The sequence below is a fragment of the Ammospiza caudacuta genome, chromosome 2 (genome assembly GCF_027887145.1).
Source record: "Ammospiza caudacuta isolate bAmmCau1 chromosome 2, bAmmCau1.pri, whole genome shotgun sequence".
NCBI classification, from domain to species: domain Eukaryota; kingdom Metazoa; phylum Chordata; class Aves; order Passeriformes; family Passerellidae; genus Ammospiza; species Ammospiza caudacuta.
Window position 1 is genome coordinate 85,307,965 of NC_080594.1, and position 20,822 is coordinate 85,328,786.

At 36.5% G+C, this 20,822-nt stretch overlaps 1 protein-coding gene across 1 annotated transcript in view; it reads right to left on the reverse strand.

Annotated features, from left to right (window-relative positions):
• Positions 1-238: 238 nt before the first annotated feature.
• NALF1 (NALCN channel auxiliary factor 1) overlaps positions 239-20,822 on the reverse strand; it is a 439,284-nt gene continuing 418,700 nt past the window's right edge. The window contains exons 2-3 of the mRNA XM_058799990.1: positions 14,347-14,518; positions 239-3,733 (exon numbers count right to left, since the gene is read on the reverse strand). Of these exons, the coding sequence (XP_058655973.1) occupies positions 3,438-3,733; positions 14,347-14,518 (468 nt within the window). The 3' untranslated portion in view covers positions 239-3,437. The remainder of the gene's footprint in view (positions 3,734-14,346; positions 14,519-20,822) is intronic.

The window sequence follows — 20,822 nt, forward strand, 5'->3', positions numbered from 1 at the left end:
AAATAGGACCATAAAAGACATGGGAAATTAATTTCTTCCATATGATCATAAAATAAATATTCTTTTTTTTCTTTTTCTTCTCTTCAGTCATTTGCAGTAAGGTTTTAGTGTTACTTCTTTCTTAAGCCAGCTCTTTATCATGTATGTATTAGGCAAACAGTACAAGGAGAAATGGAACAAGATGGCAGTTATAGCAGTGGCAAGATGCAAATTTATTCTGAAAAAAAGTAATATGTGCACAATATCAAGCATGCTTAAGTTTGTGCCAGGAAAACTATTACGAATGAAGAATGGATGGGATGGAATTTTGCATCATACATGATTACATGTTGCTTAACTTCATAGAAGAGTCTTTGTCTACTCCTGATGTCCCAGGTACCACCAAGAGAAGCTTCTTACCCCACTGCTAGAGTGAAAATGGCAACAGATACCCCAGCAGTATTCAACTGCAACATGACTCTTTGTTTCAGAAATTAAAGAAATAGACCTCAAAAAGATGACAGAGAAAATTCACAGACCATTGAACTGCAGGCACTAACTCCAGGTAGGGAGAGGGGGATGAATTTATTACATCTTGTATTTGTAATTGAAAGTCTGTAATTGTTTTCTGCTTCATTTTCCCCAAGTTTAATTAGGCTACATTATGTATGTGATGTTGTTGTCACTGTTTTTCCTCCTGTCTCTCTCATATTGTATGACACATGACTGAGTGTAGCCAAGCAGAGGAAGAGTCATTTTCACTGACACCACTTGAAAACATTTTTATAGAAAAGTAAGGGATGAAGAATTAAAAAGAGCAGAAAAGAAGAAATAAAATACTTTAAAGATAGATCTCTACATTAATTCATCATGAAGCAAAAGAGAAATAATAAAAACTCTTCTTCAGGTGCCAATTCAATTGAAATGAACCAGACTAGGTACTGTATTGGTACAGCGTAAAAATAGATGACAGTGAGTAATGGTGTGAACAAAAAACCATGAGGAACATCACAGGAATGGATGTTGGATGGCCTTTGCACAGCAGAGGTAGATAAAGGTTATAACAAACTGTTTACTGACCATGTACACTTACTAGAATTAAGAGGTCAGTTGAACAAGAGCTCACCTAGTAAGAGCTTTCTCAGTAGTGTGACTTATCAGCTGTTGTACAGTACCAGAGCACTGCCCAGTTATTGCTCCATAACTTTTCAGTAACATTTCTGTCCTTCAAAAGTCTACATTCTACCATTAGTTAAGGCTTTTTCTTTTGCATTTCTACATTTCCCCCAACTTTGCATCAATTTACTGTAATTAATACATGTGCCTCTAAAAGAAAAGAAAATAAATAAAAAAGCACCATGTTTTATTGAACAAAATATAGCATGTGCAAGGAAGGGAAGGGAGGAATTATAGAAACAAACCAGTGCTGAAGAATTTTGCATTAGCTGGTGCTTTTTGTTGTTGTCGTATTTGCACAGATCGTTTTAGGCTCCTCAGTCCAGGTTGTAGCAAAACACTATCAAAACAAATACTCTTGCAAAATGTTTGAGCTTCGCAGCTTAACATGTGCATCTTGAACCGCTTAAGCAGCATGGTTATCTTCTTTTTTGTTTTTCTCCGGAATTTAACAGACCGTAAATTGTATACAAAAACGCATTATGCACCAGTGATTAAATGTTCTTACAACATTAATATTTATCAAGGGGTACTTCATAGCTAGAAAGTAGGTAACTATATTTTATTTCCTAAGAGAACATTTTCTATAGTTTTCCTTCATTTCCCAGCTACACAGAAAACATCTCTAAAGTGCACTTCCCAAGTGTAGTTAGAGAATAGGAAGGAATGTAAAGTTTTTAAAAACAGCCCTTATTAACTTTTCCTTCCATTGATTCTACTGTAAACTCTAAAAAGCCTTTTTAAAAAGCAAGTTCTCATACACTCAGCAGGTGAAATGTTCCCACAAAAAATAAAAGTAAACAAATTCCAAACCACCCCGAACAATGAAAAACCAGCATATTACAATCTTTTCTCTTGACTACTCATATCCTAGTATATATTTACTGTTTTTATTGCACATTTATGAAAACGGTTGTCCTATATATTTAAAAAAAAATAGTTTCTTTATCTGTGCTAACACATTCTTGTGCATCCTTAATAAACTAGTTACTTTCAACAACATGTAGGTAATAGAAAAACAATGGAATCAAACCAAGGAGATAATTTGTATTGTAGATGTTAATAGACTTCTAGTGTAATTCAGTTGTGAAAAAAAAGAGTTGAATTTTGGAAGTTCTTGGCTCCCATTTTCTGTGGAAATCTGCTGGCTATGTGACAGCAGAACTCAAAACGTGATTCACAATGAATGTCAATCCTTCACCTCCAATATGAAGGCTTCCCAACTATTCAACTTGCTGAGCATAACTGGTTTTACTTAACATATCTAGAAAAGGCTGCTCCTGTTCAACTGACCAGTGAGAAAGGACTGGACTTCTTCAAAACGGGTATTGGAGCAACAGTTTGTTATATATTTCTTTATACTTTTTAACTGTCCGATCCCACCTTGTAAGGAGAGCACTTGTTTGTTCAGCTAAAAGGAACCCCCTTCATGCTCCTTTTGGGTTTGCTCAGTCAACTGTTTTGTGCAACAGTGGCAGAGGCACACTGGAATTGTGTACCCATTCATTGTGATTACACAGACAGAAGCAAATGTATGTTGTCTGTGACGGTAGATGGGAAAGGGAAAGGAGATGAATGGTTCCCATGGATAAGAGGACAGTAAGTTTTGTTTGGGGTTCTTTTTGTGGTTGCTTTTTTTTCTTTTCTTTTTCTTATTCTTTTCTCTTTTTTGGTTAAATTTTGTTTTGCTGTTCTTTTTGTGGGTTTTTGTTGGGGTGTTTTGTGGGCTTTTCTGGGTTTTTTTGGTTTGTTTGGTTTTTTCCTGTTTTTTTTTTTTTCTTTTTTTCGTGTTTTTTCCTTTTTTTTTTTTTTTTTTTTTTTTTTTTTTTTTTTTTTTTTTTTTTTTTGCTATGTCATGAAATCATAGCAGTCATTCCTCTAATAGAAACTGACAGGACATAAAAGACAGAACTATCAGATGAACACACACAATGACTAGAAATATATCAACAGAGAAAAGACTTAATTTAGCTTTGAGAAACTGTCCCAAAAATAAAATCCTGTATTAACAAGTGCAAAAAATAAACAAAAAAAAAGAAACTCCAAACATTAAAACACAGTGTATAAAATGGTGTGAGAAAGTTAAGTCACCAAACAGCCTTTTAGTCAATAAAAAGCTGCATTTGTGTGTCCTTGTTGTTTAGGTAACGGCCCATTCTTTTCATTTTACCCAAAAGGTCATTCAAGAAGAGCTCTGAGGGTAAAGCACTCAGTCCTTGCTATTTTTTACTGTAGTAATTTGGGCCTGTTGTGTTTCTATCATGTAAGATGAATCCTTTCTTTTATTCCTCATTGGTTGAATTATCTTCCAAAGTTGTTATGCTTCCAAAGCCCAGTCCTGTTGAGTTCTGTGCTGCTGAGACTGTAAGTACTGTATGTAAGAGAATTAATACAAGAACACACAGTTTAAGTCTGCTGTTACACAGTCTTGATGCTGATGAAACTGTGAGCGATGTCCTGTGACACATTGTTGAGCCACTTGTTTTTATAGTCCCTTTGGGTTGATGATCTGATAATAGTCCCCATCTGACATCACAGCATTCTGGTTCTGCATTGGTTGGATAGTTTTCATAGAGCCCTGTAGGGTAAACACAAAAGAAAAATAAATACCAGGCACAAGGATTGGCAGAAATAGTAGCTTGAAGGAACAGCTGACATTTAGTCTAATCTGTCGAATCCACATCTTATGGGTGAGACTGAGGCCCTCAGAAGTCCTGTAATTCTGTATAATTATAGACGTTGAAGGAATATGCATCATCCAACAGGAAGCAGCATTCAAAAGGTCATTCAGCAGAAGTATGACACTAAACATGATTGTGTAAAGAAGCAACATGAAAAAGCAATTGATATTTGAATGATAATGGTATTTGAATTCTTCCTTCTTGGGAAGTAACAAACAATGATGAAGTAAGAGCTAATTAACCCAGATGTTTCCACAAAATTTGGACTTTAAAATTCTTCTTTCAGTATGTGACCATATAAAGACAGACATTAAATAACAAATAATGATGCACTGATGATATTGGCTATTTTAATTTTCAAACCTATGTAAATTAAGCTGTATCGCAGGAAGAACTTCCAAACAGAGCTGTTCAGAACCTGTTTGTTTATCCTAATTCATCTGAGTTCTTCCAGTTGGATATTCCCTTCAACATATTCCATTGGTGAAAAAAAATCTGTCCTTGCTACCAATGAAGTTTCCTATTATAGAGATAGGCCATTTTTGCCTTTGAATTTTACTGAGTTCAAATTATCTGATTATGACTTTTTGAACACTAAGAGGAACTGTATATTTTTGGAAATTCTCAGTGTTGTCTGCCTTACTATACAGCAGATTAACATAACCAGAGTGTTCTGTTTGCTTCTCACATACCTTTTCCTCTGATAAATTAAAATGAAAAAATTTGGCTATTTAACTAGTGTTCAAATGCAAGAATGTCTAACATAATGGACAAACACATTTTCTCTTTTTAAACTGATCTTAGATTAAGTTCTGCAGTAAATAATATACTCTGTGGTAGAACTAGGTTTTTCCAGGAAAAAAAAAATCTATCTGGGATGAAATATTAGGATGGTGATTTTGAAAGCAGCTTTATTTTTTAGAACAATAATTACATTTTCTCCAAAATATCACAACAACAATATTACTTTCAAAAAAGAAATTAAGGTGCAACATTCTGAGGTCCAGGCATCAGATTTCTTGCGCTTTGCGAATAACCTGTAAAGAAAAGCAGTATACTTTAAAATATGATAAACTTGAATGCTTTGGTTCCTATTTCCATAAACAAAAAATGTGTTAGGTATGTTAAGAATGTTAAGGTGCCTAGGTTGACAGATTTTTATATAGCTGACACAATTTTCTGCTAAGCTATATCTGAGTCGAAATAAAGTTGTATTTGTTTTTGGATTTAACCAAATTTTTAAAGATACGGGAAGGAAAGCAACTTGTTTCATGTTCTGTAAATTCAGAGTTTATCCTATGCTAAACCTGACCAATTTTTCCATTTCTGCAGTCAGAAACTTAATGCAACATCTGAAAGGTTGAAAATCATTTATTCTCACTCTAGATCATGGTTGAAAGAATCATTTCTTAAAAAAGAAATTCTATTGTGTTTGGGAACTTCTGGACAATTGTTCATTGAACACATAATAAAACAGTCTTTTTTCTGAGACCCATCTTTTGTGCATAAGTCTGTTTTTAAACATACAGGCAATGCCTCCCAAAGCAGGGAATTATGATTTGTTCTGTGAACTGCAGCAGCTCAAATGATTAGTAGTAATTGAAGAGACACAGAGAATGGTTAATGCTTTGATCCCACTGAGGCTTGTTTACTTTTCTAGATACGTTTTCTGCCTTTCTTGTTACTGGAAAACCCAGAATTCCTTTGAAATCAAAGCTATGTATATAAGTTGGCAATCAAAAGGTATTTAAATAGTTTATATGCACTTACTGAATTATAAATAAATTGATGACAGCTCTATATTCAAAGATGAATTGAACATGTTCCTTAATGTAAAATTGCATTTCCTCTTTATTTCAATTTAGCAATTGAATTTAGGTTTTGAATTTGCAGTTACATATTAAATAAACAATTAACTACAGAGCCTCTATTCATATGACAGTCTAGAAGATTTAGATAAATTCAGTAAAACCTTTTGTACTGAGCACAATACATGTTCTTCACCACATACTCGTTTGTAGACATAAATATAAACTTTTACCCCTTGGATCTAATTAGTCCATCTATTAAGTCAGAGGTCTGCAAATGTGTGACAACTAGAAGTCCAGGTAATGCGACTACATCTCCTTGGAAAATCAAGGAGGAAAACCCAGTTTGTTCTTTTATCAAAATATTATTAGAATCATAGAATGGCTTGGGTTGGAGGGCACCTTAAAGATCATCTAGTTTCAACTTCTCTGCTGTGTGCAGGGACATCTTTCACCAGGTTGCTCAAAGATCCACCCAACTTGGCCTTGAACACTTCCAGGGATGTGGACTCCACAGCTTCTCTAGGCAACCTGTTTTAGTTCCTCACCACCCTCACAGTAAAGAAGCTTGCCTAGGTCCCTCTGGATGGCATCCCATCCTTCAGTGTCAACCACTCCACTCATCTGCAAATTTACTAAGGGGGAACTTGATCTCTTAGTTGAGAAATATATTAGATAACTTCATTGTAGAAGACCGCTAGTTGGTCAGGCAAGACTGGCTCTTGTTGAAGCCATATTGACTGTCTCAAACCACCTCCCTGTTCTCCATGTGCCTTGGCACACCTTCTAGCACAGGATCTGTTCCATGATCTTTCCAGCCACAGTGGTGAGTCTGACAGCTTTGTAGTTCTCAGCCTCTTCCTTGACCTATTAATTCTTGCCCTTTTTAAAGATGGGTTCAATGTTGCCTGTGTTTCAGTCACCTGGAACTTGATTGCTATGACTTTTCGAATATCATGGAGTGTGGCCTAGCAACTACATCAGCCAATTCCCTTGGGTCTCTGGGGATGTAACTCCTTGGTCTCACAGACTTGTGTACGTTCATGTTCCTCAGGAGAGTGGGAACCTGATCTTTACTTACAGTAGGAGGGGCTTTAGATCCAGTCCACATCCTGCTGTCAGTCCAGTTAAAATATATAGGAAGAGAGATTGCCATTCAAGACTGAGGCAAAACTGTTGTTGAGTACCTCAGACTCCTCCTCATCCAATGTTGAGTTTTCCAACAATGTTTATGGGGATATGCCTTCTTTGGCCTTCCTTTCCTTGTTAATATATGTATAGAATCCCTTTTTATTCATTTTTTGCATGCCTTTACAAGTTCAGTTCCAGCTTCCTCTTGACCTTCCTTGCCCCATCCCTACATAATCTGATTTCATCTCTATGCTTTTCCAGGGTTACCTGTCCTTGCTTCCACTGCCTGTGCATTTGCTTCTCTCCCTTTTGTTTGACTGGTATTTTTGTTTAAATATTAAATACATAGGTATAAGAAATGAAAATGATATCTGTACCCATCAAACTATCAAGGCTTCCCCCTTCCTCACTTGTCTTTATAGTTGTTTGTAGACATCTTTATTTTATATTAATTGGATGTTTGGTAACTCTATTTCTGAGGCTGATCGGTCACTTGTTACTGGCTTGACTTAATTTTTTTTTTAAGTGCTTTTTACTTAAAATTCTCAGTTCTGTGTCTTCATTAGTCAGCTTTTCCCAGCACTCAGCTATATTCCACCAATAGAAAACTTAGTCCATACGGAGGTACTTGGACCTTTATTATAATCAAGGATCTAGAATTTGCCAAGAGACTTTTTGATTTCAAATCATTCTCCAGACAGATACACTATCACTCAGAAAGGTCATGCAAAAGCTCTCTCTTTTCTTTGTAATCACATAGGTTTTTTTCCACATGAAAATAACATTTTGGTGATCAGCACAGAAGTTACATCTGTAGGGACTGTGTGTTACTAATGCTGATGCAAGTATTAAGGTTACTGGTTCCACTGAGATTGTTAATGGAGATATGAGAAAGAAATCCTGCAAGTCCTGCCTAGCTGAATCAGACTGAACGAAAAAGGAGTGACAGCATGAATACCATATTCACTTTATAGAATGTGCCTTGGGGGAAAAGCAGCAAAGCCAAAAAAAGTTCTAACACAAAAATTGAAATCACAAAGACATGGTCTGCTGGTCAGCTAGAACACCATCTAACTCAGAGACTGCTGTGGTTTCTGCCTGAGCAGGTGCAGGAAACGGCCCGTAAAAGCAGTGGTTGCATTCCTAAGACTCTCCTCAGCACTGTCAGGATGTGTGACACTTGTGGCTGAATTTGAATCTGCAACAGGTGGTCTGACTTGGCTTCTTGGTCTATTTGTAGATAAAGAGTTATGGAGCCATAATATTCTGCATTATGGGAAACTAATCTGGTTGATATATGTGTTGTCATTGCTGGAAAATTTGGGAAGCCACAGAAACAAATCAGACCTTATGATATGTTATGCTTTTTCATCTTTTGCTTTCTGTAGAACCCTAACCTGCGTTCATTTTTCACATAGATTCCTGATTATTTTTGAGAGGTGTATGAAGCTTCTTGTGCTTGAAGAAAAGACCTTGAAACAAGATAAGTGGATGTAGTATACCAGAAGTTTTGAATACTCCATTTTATTGTGAAGCTCAAAGTAAATAGTGTCTGCCAAGAGTGATCTATCCAACACTGACATCATTGTATCAGTGAATGCCAGCACTCTGCATGGCATTTCTGTTTCTGAGGAATTATTTCTGAGATTTCAGTATTAACATTTTCCAACTGTGGAAGTGAAGAGACACATTAGATATTATATGAATAGATTTCACTGCTTTCGTACAACTGATCTGGAAGCCAGAACTTTTTGATCTTATCCAGATGGTCTTCTCAATTTCTAAATTGCTGTGTCTGTGACACATCATGATGATTAGATGTATTTTATACATTTCACATTACAAAAAAATGAAACAAATTTTGTGTAGAAGAATATTGAAGATAAATGAATTATCTTATTCAAACAGATTATTCTTAAACTGGCGATTAAGACTGTTCAGCTCTTTTGAAAAGGTTAACTTCTATTACTCAATTCCAATTGTCTCAAATATCTGTGTTGGAGATATGTGGTGTTGTGTTTTAAGAAATTTTTATCACTATATGTTGGTTATTATTTCAGATAGTCGACTCATGAACATTTTCTTATGTGTATGTGCCCATGTCCAACAAGAATTCATTGTGTTTCTTCATTATATATGTATTTCTTCCCTAAATTATGCATAGGACTAATTTCCTGCTGCTGGTGTAAATCAGTGTTACCCCTCTAAAACTGAGCTGCTGCAAGTCAGAACTCAGACTGACTCAGCTGACTCTCAAAACTATATAATGAAGATTTTTATCTCTACACTTTTACTTGCTTCTAGAAAGCATTTGTCTTTCTCAAGTCCCTCTCCAGTTTTGCTTCTATATGTAGAGTCTTTGACCAAAAGGATGTATTATTGTGATATGATAGGAGAGGGTTATACATATCTAAGGGCTGTGTCACCATAGAAACTTTAAGAGATATCAATAAGTAAATTGTCTGAGTCATTATTATAGGAGATGAATATTTACAGCTACTAAATCTATTATGACCTGGAATCTTATTCATGGGAAAGCCACAATTCTCAAGTCTAGAAGAACACTAGACTCAAAAAGATGAGCTATTTAGTTGATAGATTTTGCTGAAAAAAACCATGTCAAATTTTCCCAGTAAGCAGATCCATGGCTAGTAATGATTACAACCATACTTATCAAATATAAAAGGGATTTATCCTGCTGTCTGTGTTAGCTTAATATTTTGATATTTTAGGACCTATTAAGAGGTGCAGACAGGAGGTAAATGCTCATTATTATAAGATAAGACATTTTTAGAGAAAGAATTTGGATCAAATATATAGGGTTTTTGAATTTGCCAAGAAGAACATAAAGCAGATTGAATTCAGAGTGATTTTCTCTTCTTGAATTGTTCTATGAAATAGATAGATTCTATTACTTTCTATATACCACATTTTCTCAAGGAAATTGTTTTTCAAATTTCACTGAAATCAGGGCATCTGTTTGGAGGAGACACGCTATAGCCAAACCTGTTGGTGAAACCCAGTCACACATCTGCCCCTTGAGAGGAAGCTGCAGTTTACAGAATTTCTTCTAATACTTTTGCTGAGCTTTGCTAGTCATCAAACTTATACAGATTGATGAGAATTCTCTGTAATAATTCTCACTGTGTCTTTAGAAACAATATTGTGTGCTATGAGGCATGACTGACAGTGTTATTTCCAGTGAATTCTTTAAAGGAGGTGGAGTTTCCATGTGAGTGTTACTTTGCATGAATCACATAAACATATGTTACTGTTATTTGCCAAAAATTAGTTCACATTGTGTTCCAAACAACTGAGAGGTTAATCAGAACACATAAAATTAGGAGTCTGAATTAATATGAACTGAAAGATATTAGTGATTTAAAGTACCTGAATCACCTGTCTACTTACCTCTTCTCTCCCTTTACTTTCTCCTTCTGTAGGAGTAAGTATCAGAAGTCTGTTCAACGCTTTCTGAAAAGCATCACAAGTCTGTTCAAAATCGAATAGACAAATTTGATTCTCCTCTTGATGGCAGAAGACTTGTTCTGATGCTGCTGCTCTTAGGAAGTACTAAAGAATGCCATGCTAATTTTGGAAGAAGTTGATGCAACACATCTCTGCCTTATTGTAGCTCACTACATTCTCTTCCTTTCCTTCAAAGAGGAACTCTCCTTCTCCATTAAATGCCATGACGTCTATTGTACAGATAGAGAGAGTGAGTATGTGGCTGGGATTTCTGGCCTGAGACTTGATGCTGGGTGATGGCCCTGTTATGCCACAGGGCACAAAGGGACCATAAGTCATGGTCATTTCAAAGAAAGCCCTTAAGACACAATTAGCCCTAAGTCTGCACTCTAAATTGGTCCAGACTTGGCACGTGGACAGCAATTTCTCCAAACAGTCAGAACAGGCTGTATTAACAAGTAATTTTTGGGAATATGAGAAGATCTGTACAATGAAGTGGCTGGTACTGAGTACCTATCTCATGTCAACCCTAAATGCCTCTGAAGGGATTTTCCCCCACTCTAGTCTAATTTTTTTAGACCAAATGTGCATCAATGGTTGGCATAGGGTACTATGATGCTGTAGCCCATTTAGTTAAGAAGAGATGACTACATTTACAATATAAAACAATCCTGCTGGAATGAACACTCTTTTCTTAGAAGTTACAGGTAAAAACCTTGACCTGGAATTTTGCATGGGACTAATTCACTGTAATTTTCCATGTACACCTGAAAAACTATTGTTATCTCCCTCAAATGAGATTTTGGTTTGCATGGGCAGTTCTAGACAGCTGAACTGTAAAAAGAAACATTGGATGAAACCACTGGAAACTTTACTCATATGGATATGAACTCCAAAGGTCTAAACTGAAAGTAATCATCCAGTTTTAATGAATCTGAAAACCAGCGGGTTACAGCACAGCACCTGATGGAAGGATCAACTTTTTTCCTTTTATGTCCTGGAAGAAAGCGGGCAGGAAGGGAACACTAAATTATTTCTGCCTAACTGCATATTTCCACAATCAGAACCACACTGTGATTCTGATTGTTTTGATTAATCTCTCAAGCACTTTCTCTTGCACTGCAGTTGTTCCACATCCTCAAATGCATTTCTACAAAAGATGAGTCCTGGTGATGCAAAATGAGGGTAGCATGCCTTCTCCCTTTCCTATTATAGGCATTTTTGGAGGTGATCAAGTTAGACATTCTCAGGCTAGAATACTTGTTACTTCTTCAGGAATTTCCAATAACTTGTTATTAATACATATTATAAACCACACTTTATTTTCTTTTAAACTTAATTACAAATATAACAATGACTGCAGTATTTATTGGGGAAAAATAGTTCTATGCTGTTTCTCATCATGAGGACCTTCCAAGGAAGGGTAAAGCCCTTGTTATTATATTCTTTTACAGCCTCCAGGTTTTTTTTTTTTCAGGCCCCAACACCGCAAAAAATCCTGGTCTGAAAGAAAAAAACAAAACAAAAACAATTTGTGGATTCCCTATTGTCCACCAGTACTGGCATGCACTCATGTCCAGCAGATCTCTGTGCTCTGACTTACTGCTGTGGTAGGACAGGATTGAAAGGGGAGGTGGCAGCTCCCACTGCCAGGGCACCTCCCAGCATGGGGTATGGAGCCACACCAACCTCTACCTGTCTGCAATTGTAAAATTACAGGCAATGTTTTTGTGTTCATCCTGAGCTCTGGGCTGTAGTCAACACCAAATAAAATCAGCTATCCCTTGCATACCTTCTCTTGTTACTTGACATCTAAATATTGAATAAGGATACCTTTTTACCTTACTCTTTTTTTAATGAAGAGACAGATCAATAACTAGAAATCTCAGAAGGTCTATACCAGACGGAAACACAAAAAGTGCAGTAGATGTCTCTCAAGACATGGGTGACCTTCTTTGAGCTGTTTTTTCTTCGAAAGGATTTCAAGTTATCTGTCACAAGCTATGCTGAGGTAGAGTGTTTTTTCTGCTGTTGAGCTCACTGGACTTTGAATGAAATAAATCTGTTTTCATTAAACTGCAAAGAGGTATAATTCTTTATTCCTGCAGAAGATTATAGTCTAATTTTTCATTGTTTAGTGGCAGGAAGCACTCTTACAGTGAGCTGCTGCTTAATAAGGGTGAAAATGGGTCCGTATTCCAGACAGAGTTTGAATTGCTGCCTCATATCTGTCCTCAACATCTTCCCTTGCACACAACTCTCTAGGGTCAGCACACTGCCTCCTGTGGGTCTGTGAACGCGAGCTCGGCTCTGCTGCTGCTGGGGTTGGGCTTGAGAGGACAAAAAGTTCAACCAAATATTTGTTAGTGGACAGCTGAGATGAGATTCAGGTGACCCTAATTTTTGGTGTCTGCAATAGACCCTGGTCTAGCAGCAGCTACAGCAATAGAGAACAGCCAGCGATGTGAGCAAGTCCTCCATCAGGTGAGGTGCCTGCTCAGGGTGGGTTAAATGGCTCTCAGCTCTACTGGCTACACCAAGACTCTAGGCAGAGCTTAGTCACAGAGTTCATGTGTACACACCAACATTAATAATACCTGCAACAAAATGAGTTTAATCCTCCCCTAAAGCTGCTTTTCCATCCCAGACTCGGAGATGTCAGTAATCTTTTCAAAATCATCTATTTTGTTTGTTTTAGGAAGGAATCTGGATTATGAGTTATACTAGGAAAATGAAGAGATGGATGCATATTTCCTGACAGATTTTCTGAAATACATGCCAAGATGATTTTGCTGTTGGTTTGGTTTCTTGTCATTGTGTACATGTGTGTGTACGCATACATATAGATTGTGTACTTGTGATAAATAAAATTTCCCTAAGTCTCTCACTTCTACTATACTACCTTAGACTGGAAAATAATGCTCATTTGCTTACTGCATATACATATTGGAAGGCTATTAATTTTTAAAAAATGCATTGAAGTAAGGTAAGAATGTTGTTGATGATGCAAAATTGTAACTCAGCTCACTTTTTGTTATATTTTCTTTTGTATATGGATGGATATTGCTTGATTTTGTGCAATAAGTTTAATTTCCAAGGAAAATAAATCCAGTAAATGCCTTGCTACCAGAATCACCTTAAATCTAAACACAGGGTACAAGGTGAAGTGAGTTGCCATAATCCTTATGCCTGCATCTAGGATGGTATATAACATTTATGGATTCTTATAACTGACTCTAGTTTTAAGTAGCTTACCTTAGACAACTTATTTACTATCAAGATTTCCAGTGGAGCCCTAATTAAGAGGTGAAGACAGTTTAATTTCTGATATTTGGATGAGGATGTCAAGTGATCTAAGTGTTGAAACTCGTTTTTTATTAATTTACTGGGAATAAGTTGCCTAAATATCTTAAAGATTCTCAGATGATAGTCTAGGCACCATAAGTCTGAAGATAATATTGGTATAAACTAAAATTTTGTGTGGATAATCCCCATCCATTCCTGAAAAAAGTATCTGTGGTACTTGAGATATACATTACCAATATCTTTTACAATTAAAAAGTATTCATAAAATGTAACCAGACTCAATAGGAAAACAAACAAAAATCAAAAAAAGTTCTTCACAGGTGAACAACTGGTTCTTAAATTTCTTTGCTAGTGAAAGATGTTTTCTTAAACAATTTCTGAGAGCTGCTGTACAATTTTGAATGCTGTGCTTCAGATTCTTGATTCATCTGACATAAGAATGCAGGCAAACAAAGGTGAATATGCTAAAAACTGGATGCACGTTTTCTCTTTATTTTTCTGAATATTGAATGACATGCAACCTCTGAGTATTGCATGACATGAAGTAAAATAAATCCTTCACCAAATTATTAAATGTAAAAAATAAGCAGAATAATTTTTTTTCTAGAAATCTTGTTTTGTAAAGCTGATGACCGGCAGGCTATATTATAACTGTGCATTACTAGATCTGAGCTCAAATCCTAGCACCTCCAAGAAATCTTTCTGATGTGGAATACCTTTAGGGTCTCAGAGTTGGAGCTAAATCCGTGATATTTTGACTTAAGAAAACAAGTGAAATTGGTTTTTCTCTACTATACCTGTACAGATGAAACTTGATAGTCCTCCATAGATGACATCATCATTGTCTGGTAATATAAAGGGACACCTCGTTTGAACCTCCAAACAGTATTGCTTGCAAGGAATTCTGTTGCTGCAGTGAAACTGTGTGACTTCAAAATACTGGGAACAGAGCCAGGCTTTGTAGACAGTCTGGAAAAAAGAGAAGAACCAGAAATATAGATGGATGACAATAGCACTGTCATTATTAGAAGAACATACTGTACTGCACACCTACATTAATGCTGCTTTTGGAAGAAAATTTTGAGACAATATCACCTGGGTAAAATATGCTCTTAACTTTTGACTGTCCTCCCACTTCAGAAATGAAAACTCCAGCAAAGTCACTTAAAAGCAACAGTTATTTAGGACTAGGCTCAAGCTATTTTATTATCTTAGTTTGTAAACAGTTATGTTTCTTAGATGTGACTTTTTATTAGACGTGCATGCATGGAACACAGCCCTGTCCCTGCACCACCAAATCTCACCAAATGAGATCCGAATCTCATTTGAAGCTGCACAAGGACAAATTTATAAAACTGCCTGCAAGAAAGAGTTGAAAGCTGGGCTCAGGCCAAGCCTGTCTTTATACCATCTAGAGCTAAGCTATCAGGTTGCAATAGATGGTGCTGCTTCCCTACAAATAAAACCATATCCAGTCCACAGCATTAAAACACGCATTAGGGTACCTGAACACCGACAGCTGCAGACTAGGGGATAAATCTGCCACAGTGAAAACCTAAGTCTACATTTGGGTGCTAGAAGGAACATTTTAAAGATGCTCTCAACTGATGCTGCATGGCCGTGGCTGCAGGACTTGTGATTATTGCAATTATTGTCACCATTTAAACAGAGAAGTAAAATACACATGCTGATTTTAATTTTTGCTACGTTTTGTCTTCCAAACAATGATGTTTTTCATTAGTATTAAACTCTTTTGGACATGGAAATGTTTCATGTAAAATTCGGTTGGACACCAGGCTACAAAGGTGATAAAAACCTGTGTGACTGAGTACAGAGAAATTTCCTTGTTCCCCATTTTATTTTCTACTTAACTATTTTGGAGTACATTATTTACTGTCTAGATACTTGCTATCTAGGTTGTTACATAACAAAAAAAAAATTCCTTTTTTGTATTTTTTTAATTATCTGAAAATCCTGGAAACTACTTTTTAATTAAACATAGACTGAAAACCAATATAGTCAGCTCATCATTTCCATTCTTTCTAAGAACGATGTAATAGAAAAGGAAACTGTAGATCAAATTCTTAAGCCAAGAAAGTTACAAAAAGATGACACCTGAAATGACCAGTCTAGATTAGTGTTTGGTTTGATCTCAGTATGTTTCATCTCAGTGGTTATAATTCTATGAATAGTAGCCTAAATTGTATAATTAATATCCATGTAGTAGCCCCAGAATCACCAAACTTTTATTTTAGATTGTTTGCAACAGTGGCAGGTATGTGGTAAGTTTCTAGGTGATAAAATGAAACCTTTATTACTAATCTATGGTTTGTGATTATCTCTTTATAGCAGTTTTTGCCTACTGCATTCTGTGGAACATGTTTTTTTTCATTAAAAATCCAATTTTAATTGCTTACTAAGGTTTCTTATTCACAGTAAATTATTAATGAGAAGGAGGACCAGGAGATGTGTGTATCTTTTGTTTTTAAATAAACTTTTAATCAGAAAGTGGTTTTCCCACTGTCAATTACATGACCACATTTCTGGTGCTTCAGTTGCTTTGCAGACATTTGCAACAATAAATCATAAAATCACAGAATATACTGAGATGGAAAATACCATGGATCATTGAGTTCAACTCTTGACCCTGCTCAGGACCATCTCCAGAAGTCACACCATATGCATAGTCCACACACTTCCTGAACTCTGTCAGGCTGGTGCTGTGACCACTTCCCTGGGGAGCCTGGTCCAGTTCTCAATGACTGTCTGGGTGAGGAACCTTTTACTAGCTAAATCTCCTCTGACACAGCTTCAGGCCATTCCCATGGCTCCTCTCACTGGTCACCACAGAGAAGAAATCAGTGCTTGCCCCTCCTCTTCCCCTCACAAGGAAATTGTGACTGTAGTGAGGTCTCCTCTCAGTCTCCTCCAGGCTGAACAGACCAAGTGACCTCAGCTGCTCCTGACACGGCCTCTCCTCAAGGCCCTTCACCACCTTTGTTGCCCTCCTTTGGATGCTATCTAATAACTTCATATCTTATGTTGCCGTACCCAAAACTGCACTCAGGATTCAAGGTTAGGTGAAAAACAGCAATAGTTTTTCTATTTTCAATTAGTAATCATAGTCAATTGTTTGGAGGCAGGAATGCTGGGTCTGGTAACAGTTTTACATTCAAAGAGATTCTTTCTTGGTCTTAGACCTGTTTAGTATGACATGTCCTTTTCGTAAAATAGATCTAATAGAAGTAAGTCGATTTATGACTCATATTTGAAATTGTAAATCAGTTTTTAGGAAGTATATTGAACAGTCCACCATACATAGTAACAAGAAAATGAGCAAAACCGTGTGTCTACTGAAGCAAGACAGAAAATGTTTATTCAGGAGCAGAAGTAAATAATGCAATCGTGGGCTTCTATGAAGATTTTTGTATATCCAATCTCCATTCATACACATCATCTTCCTGCTCTGATTCACAAGTCCTCAGCTTTGTCTCAAAATTACTTTTGAACTGTCCATATTTCTAAAGAGTGCATGAGTATACCCGTTCCTAAGATCTGTTTCTCAGATGAATGCCTCCCATTCTGTATCCTTCCTTATTTTCTTTACCTTGCAGCTGATTTAAAGCGTGTCTATAGCCTATATTGACATTTTTAATATTCTGATTCCCTTTTGCTCTGTTTTACACAGTAAGGCTACATAGACTTCTAGACAAGGCGCATTCATGGTGTCTATCTGTCTGCCCACTGCCCTCACAGCTTCGGCCTGTGGTAATTACTCCATTTCCAGAGAGTACTGAGCCATTGTCAGGAAAAAAGATGTGTGCCAAGAGCTGCATCCAGTAAGCAGTTTTATCTTCTGGAGAAAAAGGAAAACGATATAGGTGTTCATAGTTGAACTGTGCTGGTTTAGCTGGTAGACCAGAAGGTGGTCCCTCTCTGCTCTCACTGCTACAGACATGATTTAAATGCCTGTTTTCCTAACAAACATCCCAAATAATCTCTCCTACCCTCCCTGGACTTTCAAAGGTTTTACACAGACATCTTACATTCATGCTTAAATATGTGTTACCCAGGAGGAAGTAGAGAAGTGGGAGAATTCATGTCATATTTGTCCACATAACTCTGCTCAACAGCATTTGCATAAATCTCATGGCTAACCCATTTGAGTAAGACGACCCAGAGCAGTCTGATGTTTTTTTGTCTCAGGGACAATGAGAGGTGACTTTTTTAGCTTTAGTAGAAGCCCATAATCTGGAACTGAAATTTCTTGAAATTTCTTGATATTTTCCTAATAGTAAAGCAGATATTACAGCCTTTGATTGGCCAGTATTCCTTCTTTTACCCAGGAAAATATAGATTTTTTTGGTTGGGAATTTTGCTCTACCTCCTAGCAAGTCCAAAATGCTGATTTTCAGAGACTTAAAACATGCATTATGTAACAAGGCATGAAACTGTCAGTGAAATGCACATTGGCCTGTATATTGAGCTTGGTGTTCACTTTACAAACTATGCTTCAATATGAGTCCTTTCTTTCTTAAAGAACATCAATAGCTAAACTCAAAGATTTATAAACACAAAAGATGTTTTTATGAATAAGATATAATGGGTTTATAAATAAGATACGATAAGGTGGTTGAAACCTTTGAAATATCACAGTTCCTAACAGATACCTGGCAAATTAATTTCAAAGAACAGAAAAACCCTCATGTTTTTCTTTTGGTTTTTTTTTAACTCTTATATAACAAGGGAAAGAACTAAGATGAACTGGATTATTAATGCATCATGGCAACCACATACATAGACTAAATACCTGAATATATATAAATATCTCATCACTTTACCATCAACATAACTTTAGACATTCTGCATTTGAAAGAGATGCAGTCTTGGCTATTAGATGAGACACTGTAATGCAAGATGGTAGTATCCCATAAGAATAAAGTAATCTTTTATGTACAGAATCATAGATATAAAATCTCAGAAGGATTTAATGGCAATTTTGCTCACCTAAGTAAATTAAATTTACCTTACTTTGTACCTGGAGGAAAAAAAAATAAGAATACATGTTTGAAAAAGTGTGTGAAGTGCTGGCTTTATAAACCTATATTCATGTGTCTGAGGGCCTATCTAGAATGATCATCATCAAAGATATCTTGGTAGTTTTAAATTATTAACAGTATTATGATAAAAGCTTATTATAAATTGGGCAGAATAATTTATTATTTGGCATTCATTTTATTTCTACTGTACAAGTTTCAAGCAGAAAAAATATTTTATTATTTCAGTGACCAATAACCCAACACAAATATCCAGCTTCAGAAATTTGAAGAATTAAAGCATCACAAACAAACTAGACATTAAACTGCATCTACTTGTCAACTCATTAGAAATAATAAAAGATTCAGAGTTAACAGGAAGAAAGCAAGAGTGTGTGTAGAGAATTTTGAGAAACTGGAAGGGCACATTTTGTGCTTTTTCTCTCAGGACATTAGGAAGAACACTTATTTTTGTCTGCGTGGAGACTGGCAGTCCCTTTTTTATTTTTTTCCAGATATTCTGTATCTCATATCACACATGAGGTGTCTGAGTTATTCTTTCTGCTCTTGAAAAGCAATCAGACAGAGTTCTTAGTTAATACTGTTGCATTAATCACCTAGAGAGGGACCAGGAGCTGCTGTCTCCCAGTGTGGACAGAATGGCTGGGTAGTAGAGCAAATTGGCTGACCACAGCCCTGGTCAATACACTAGCAGGGGTCCAATTGGCTGTGCAACTGCACAAAACTAATTTTGACAAGAGGACCTTTAAGGTCCCCTCCTGTCCAGGCCACTCTATGATCCCATGATTCCAAGATTCTCCTTGCAAAGACTGCAAAACCAATGGGAAGATAAAGTACCATGTGTGTATGCCCACAGTTTCCCTTCCTCCCTGTCTCATTCTCACTCACCCATACACTCACAATACATGTGATTCTGGATACCCTAAGCTCTGTCAAAACAGATTGAGCATGTAGCCCTAATCATCTGAGTCACACTGCAGGAGAGGTGTCAGTGGAATAGAATGGAAAAGCTCAATCAGTCTCATTCTCTACAAATGCCATTTCTTCCTGGCTTTCAAGAGATGAATTCAACTCACTTCTGTCCCTTCCCCTGTTGTTTCTGACTGCCATTTCCAGGAAGTACTTCAACCATTTTCCATAGAAAAGATTTTTTTTCCTCACTGAGGAAATGTTTGATGTTTTGGCTGGGCTATCATAATAATTGCATGAAAGGGAACTTAAAATCATAAAATAGATCTTACTGTGTAGATGTGGAGGATGGTGGGAGGAAAAGAAAGTAGGAAGAGGGAAGTCACAACAGAAATTCTCTCTCTCAAAATGGTAATTTTTTCTGAATCAAAATAAATTTTAACTGATGCTTTGTGACCATATCTATTACTCACTGTGATAATGAAGTCTTCAAAGAGAGCACAACTGAATTACTTCACATACCAGTTTGGAAGGAAGAGGCCCCTTATGAACTTGAGAGGTGTTTTGATCAGTGACACTTTCACTGACACCAGGAAATTGTACCTTATTGGAATAAAGGTATTGCCTTCAGAAAGTGTGACATGATTCCAGCTCAACTTCTCTCAAATTTTGTGAGTATTTTGAAGTAAATTCTGCAGTTTTTATGTATACTCAGGTGTACCTCAAGTTGTGATTGACTAACTAATTAATTTTTCCAAGAATATTCATGCAATAACCTGTTATGTAAACTGAGCTTTTTCAGAAGAGCTGGATGGAGAAGCAGCATTCATTTAAAAATGAATAGTGATGTGGCCCTCAGGTTTTGATACATTTTACCTTAGTGGTGCCTGGTACATGTTTACTCATTGACAGTGAATCAGCTGTGTATGGACAGTGCGATCTGTTTCCTGTCAGCTTCAGCTAGAGCATATGACACTCTGAAACCCTAAAGAGTGTAGTACAGGAGGTATCGCTTATATGCAGAGGGTAGTGTCTATTTCACGTGTCTAATATTTGCCTGACTCATAGACTTAGGGATTTTTGAACTATTTAAAGGCATTATATGTGCATTTAAAGTTAGGCCATATGTTTAAATACCATGGTTATTTTTTTGTTGTTGTTGGGTTGATCCTGATGTATTGTCTCTGTGGTATTCTATGACGTTACCACAGCCAATAATGGTGTGTATTGTAGGGTCTTCAACATTTCAACATTTCTATGAAATATTTTTAAAGTATCTGCTTCAGCCTAAATTACTTTGCTTCATT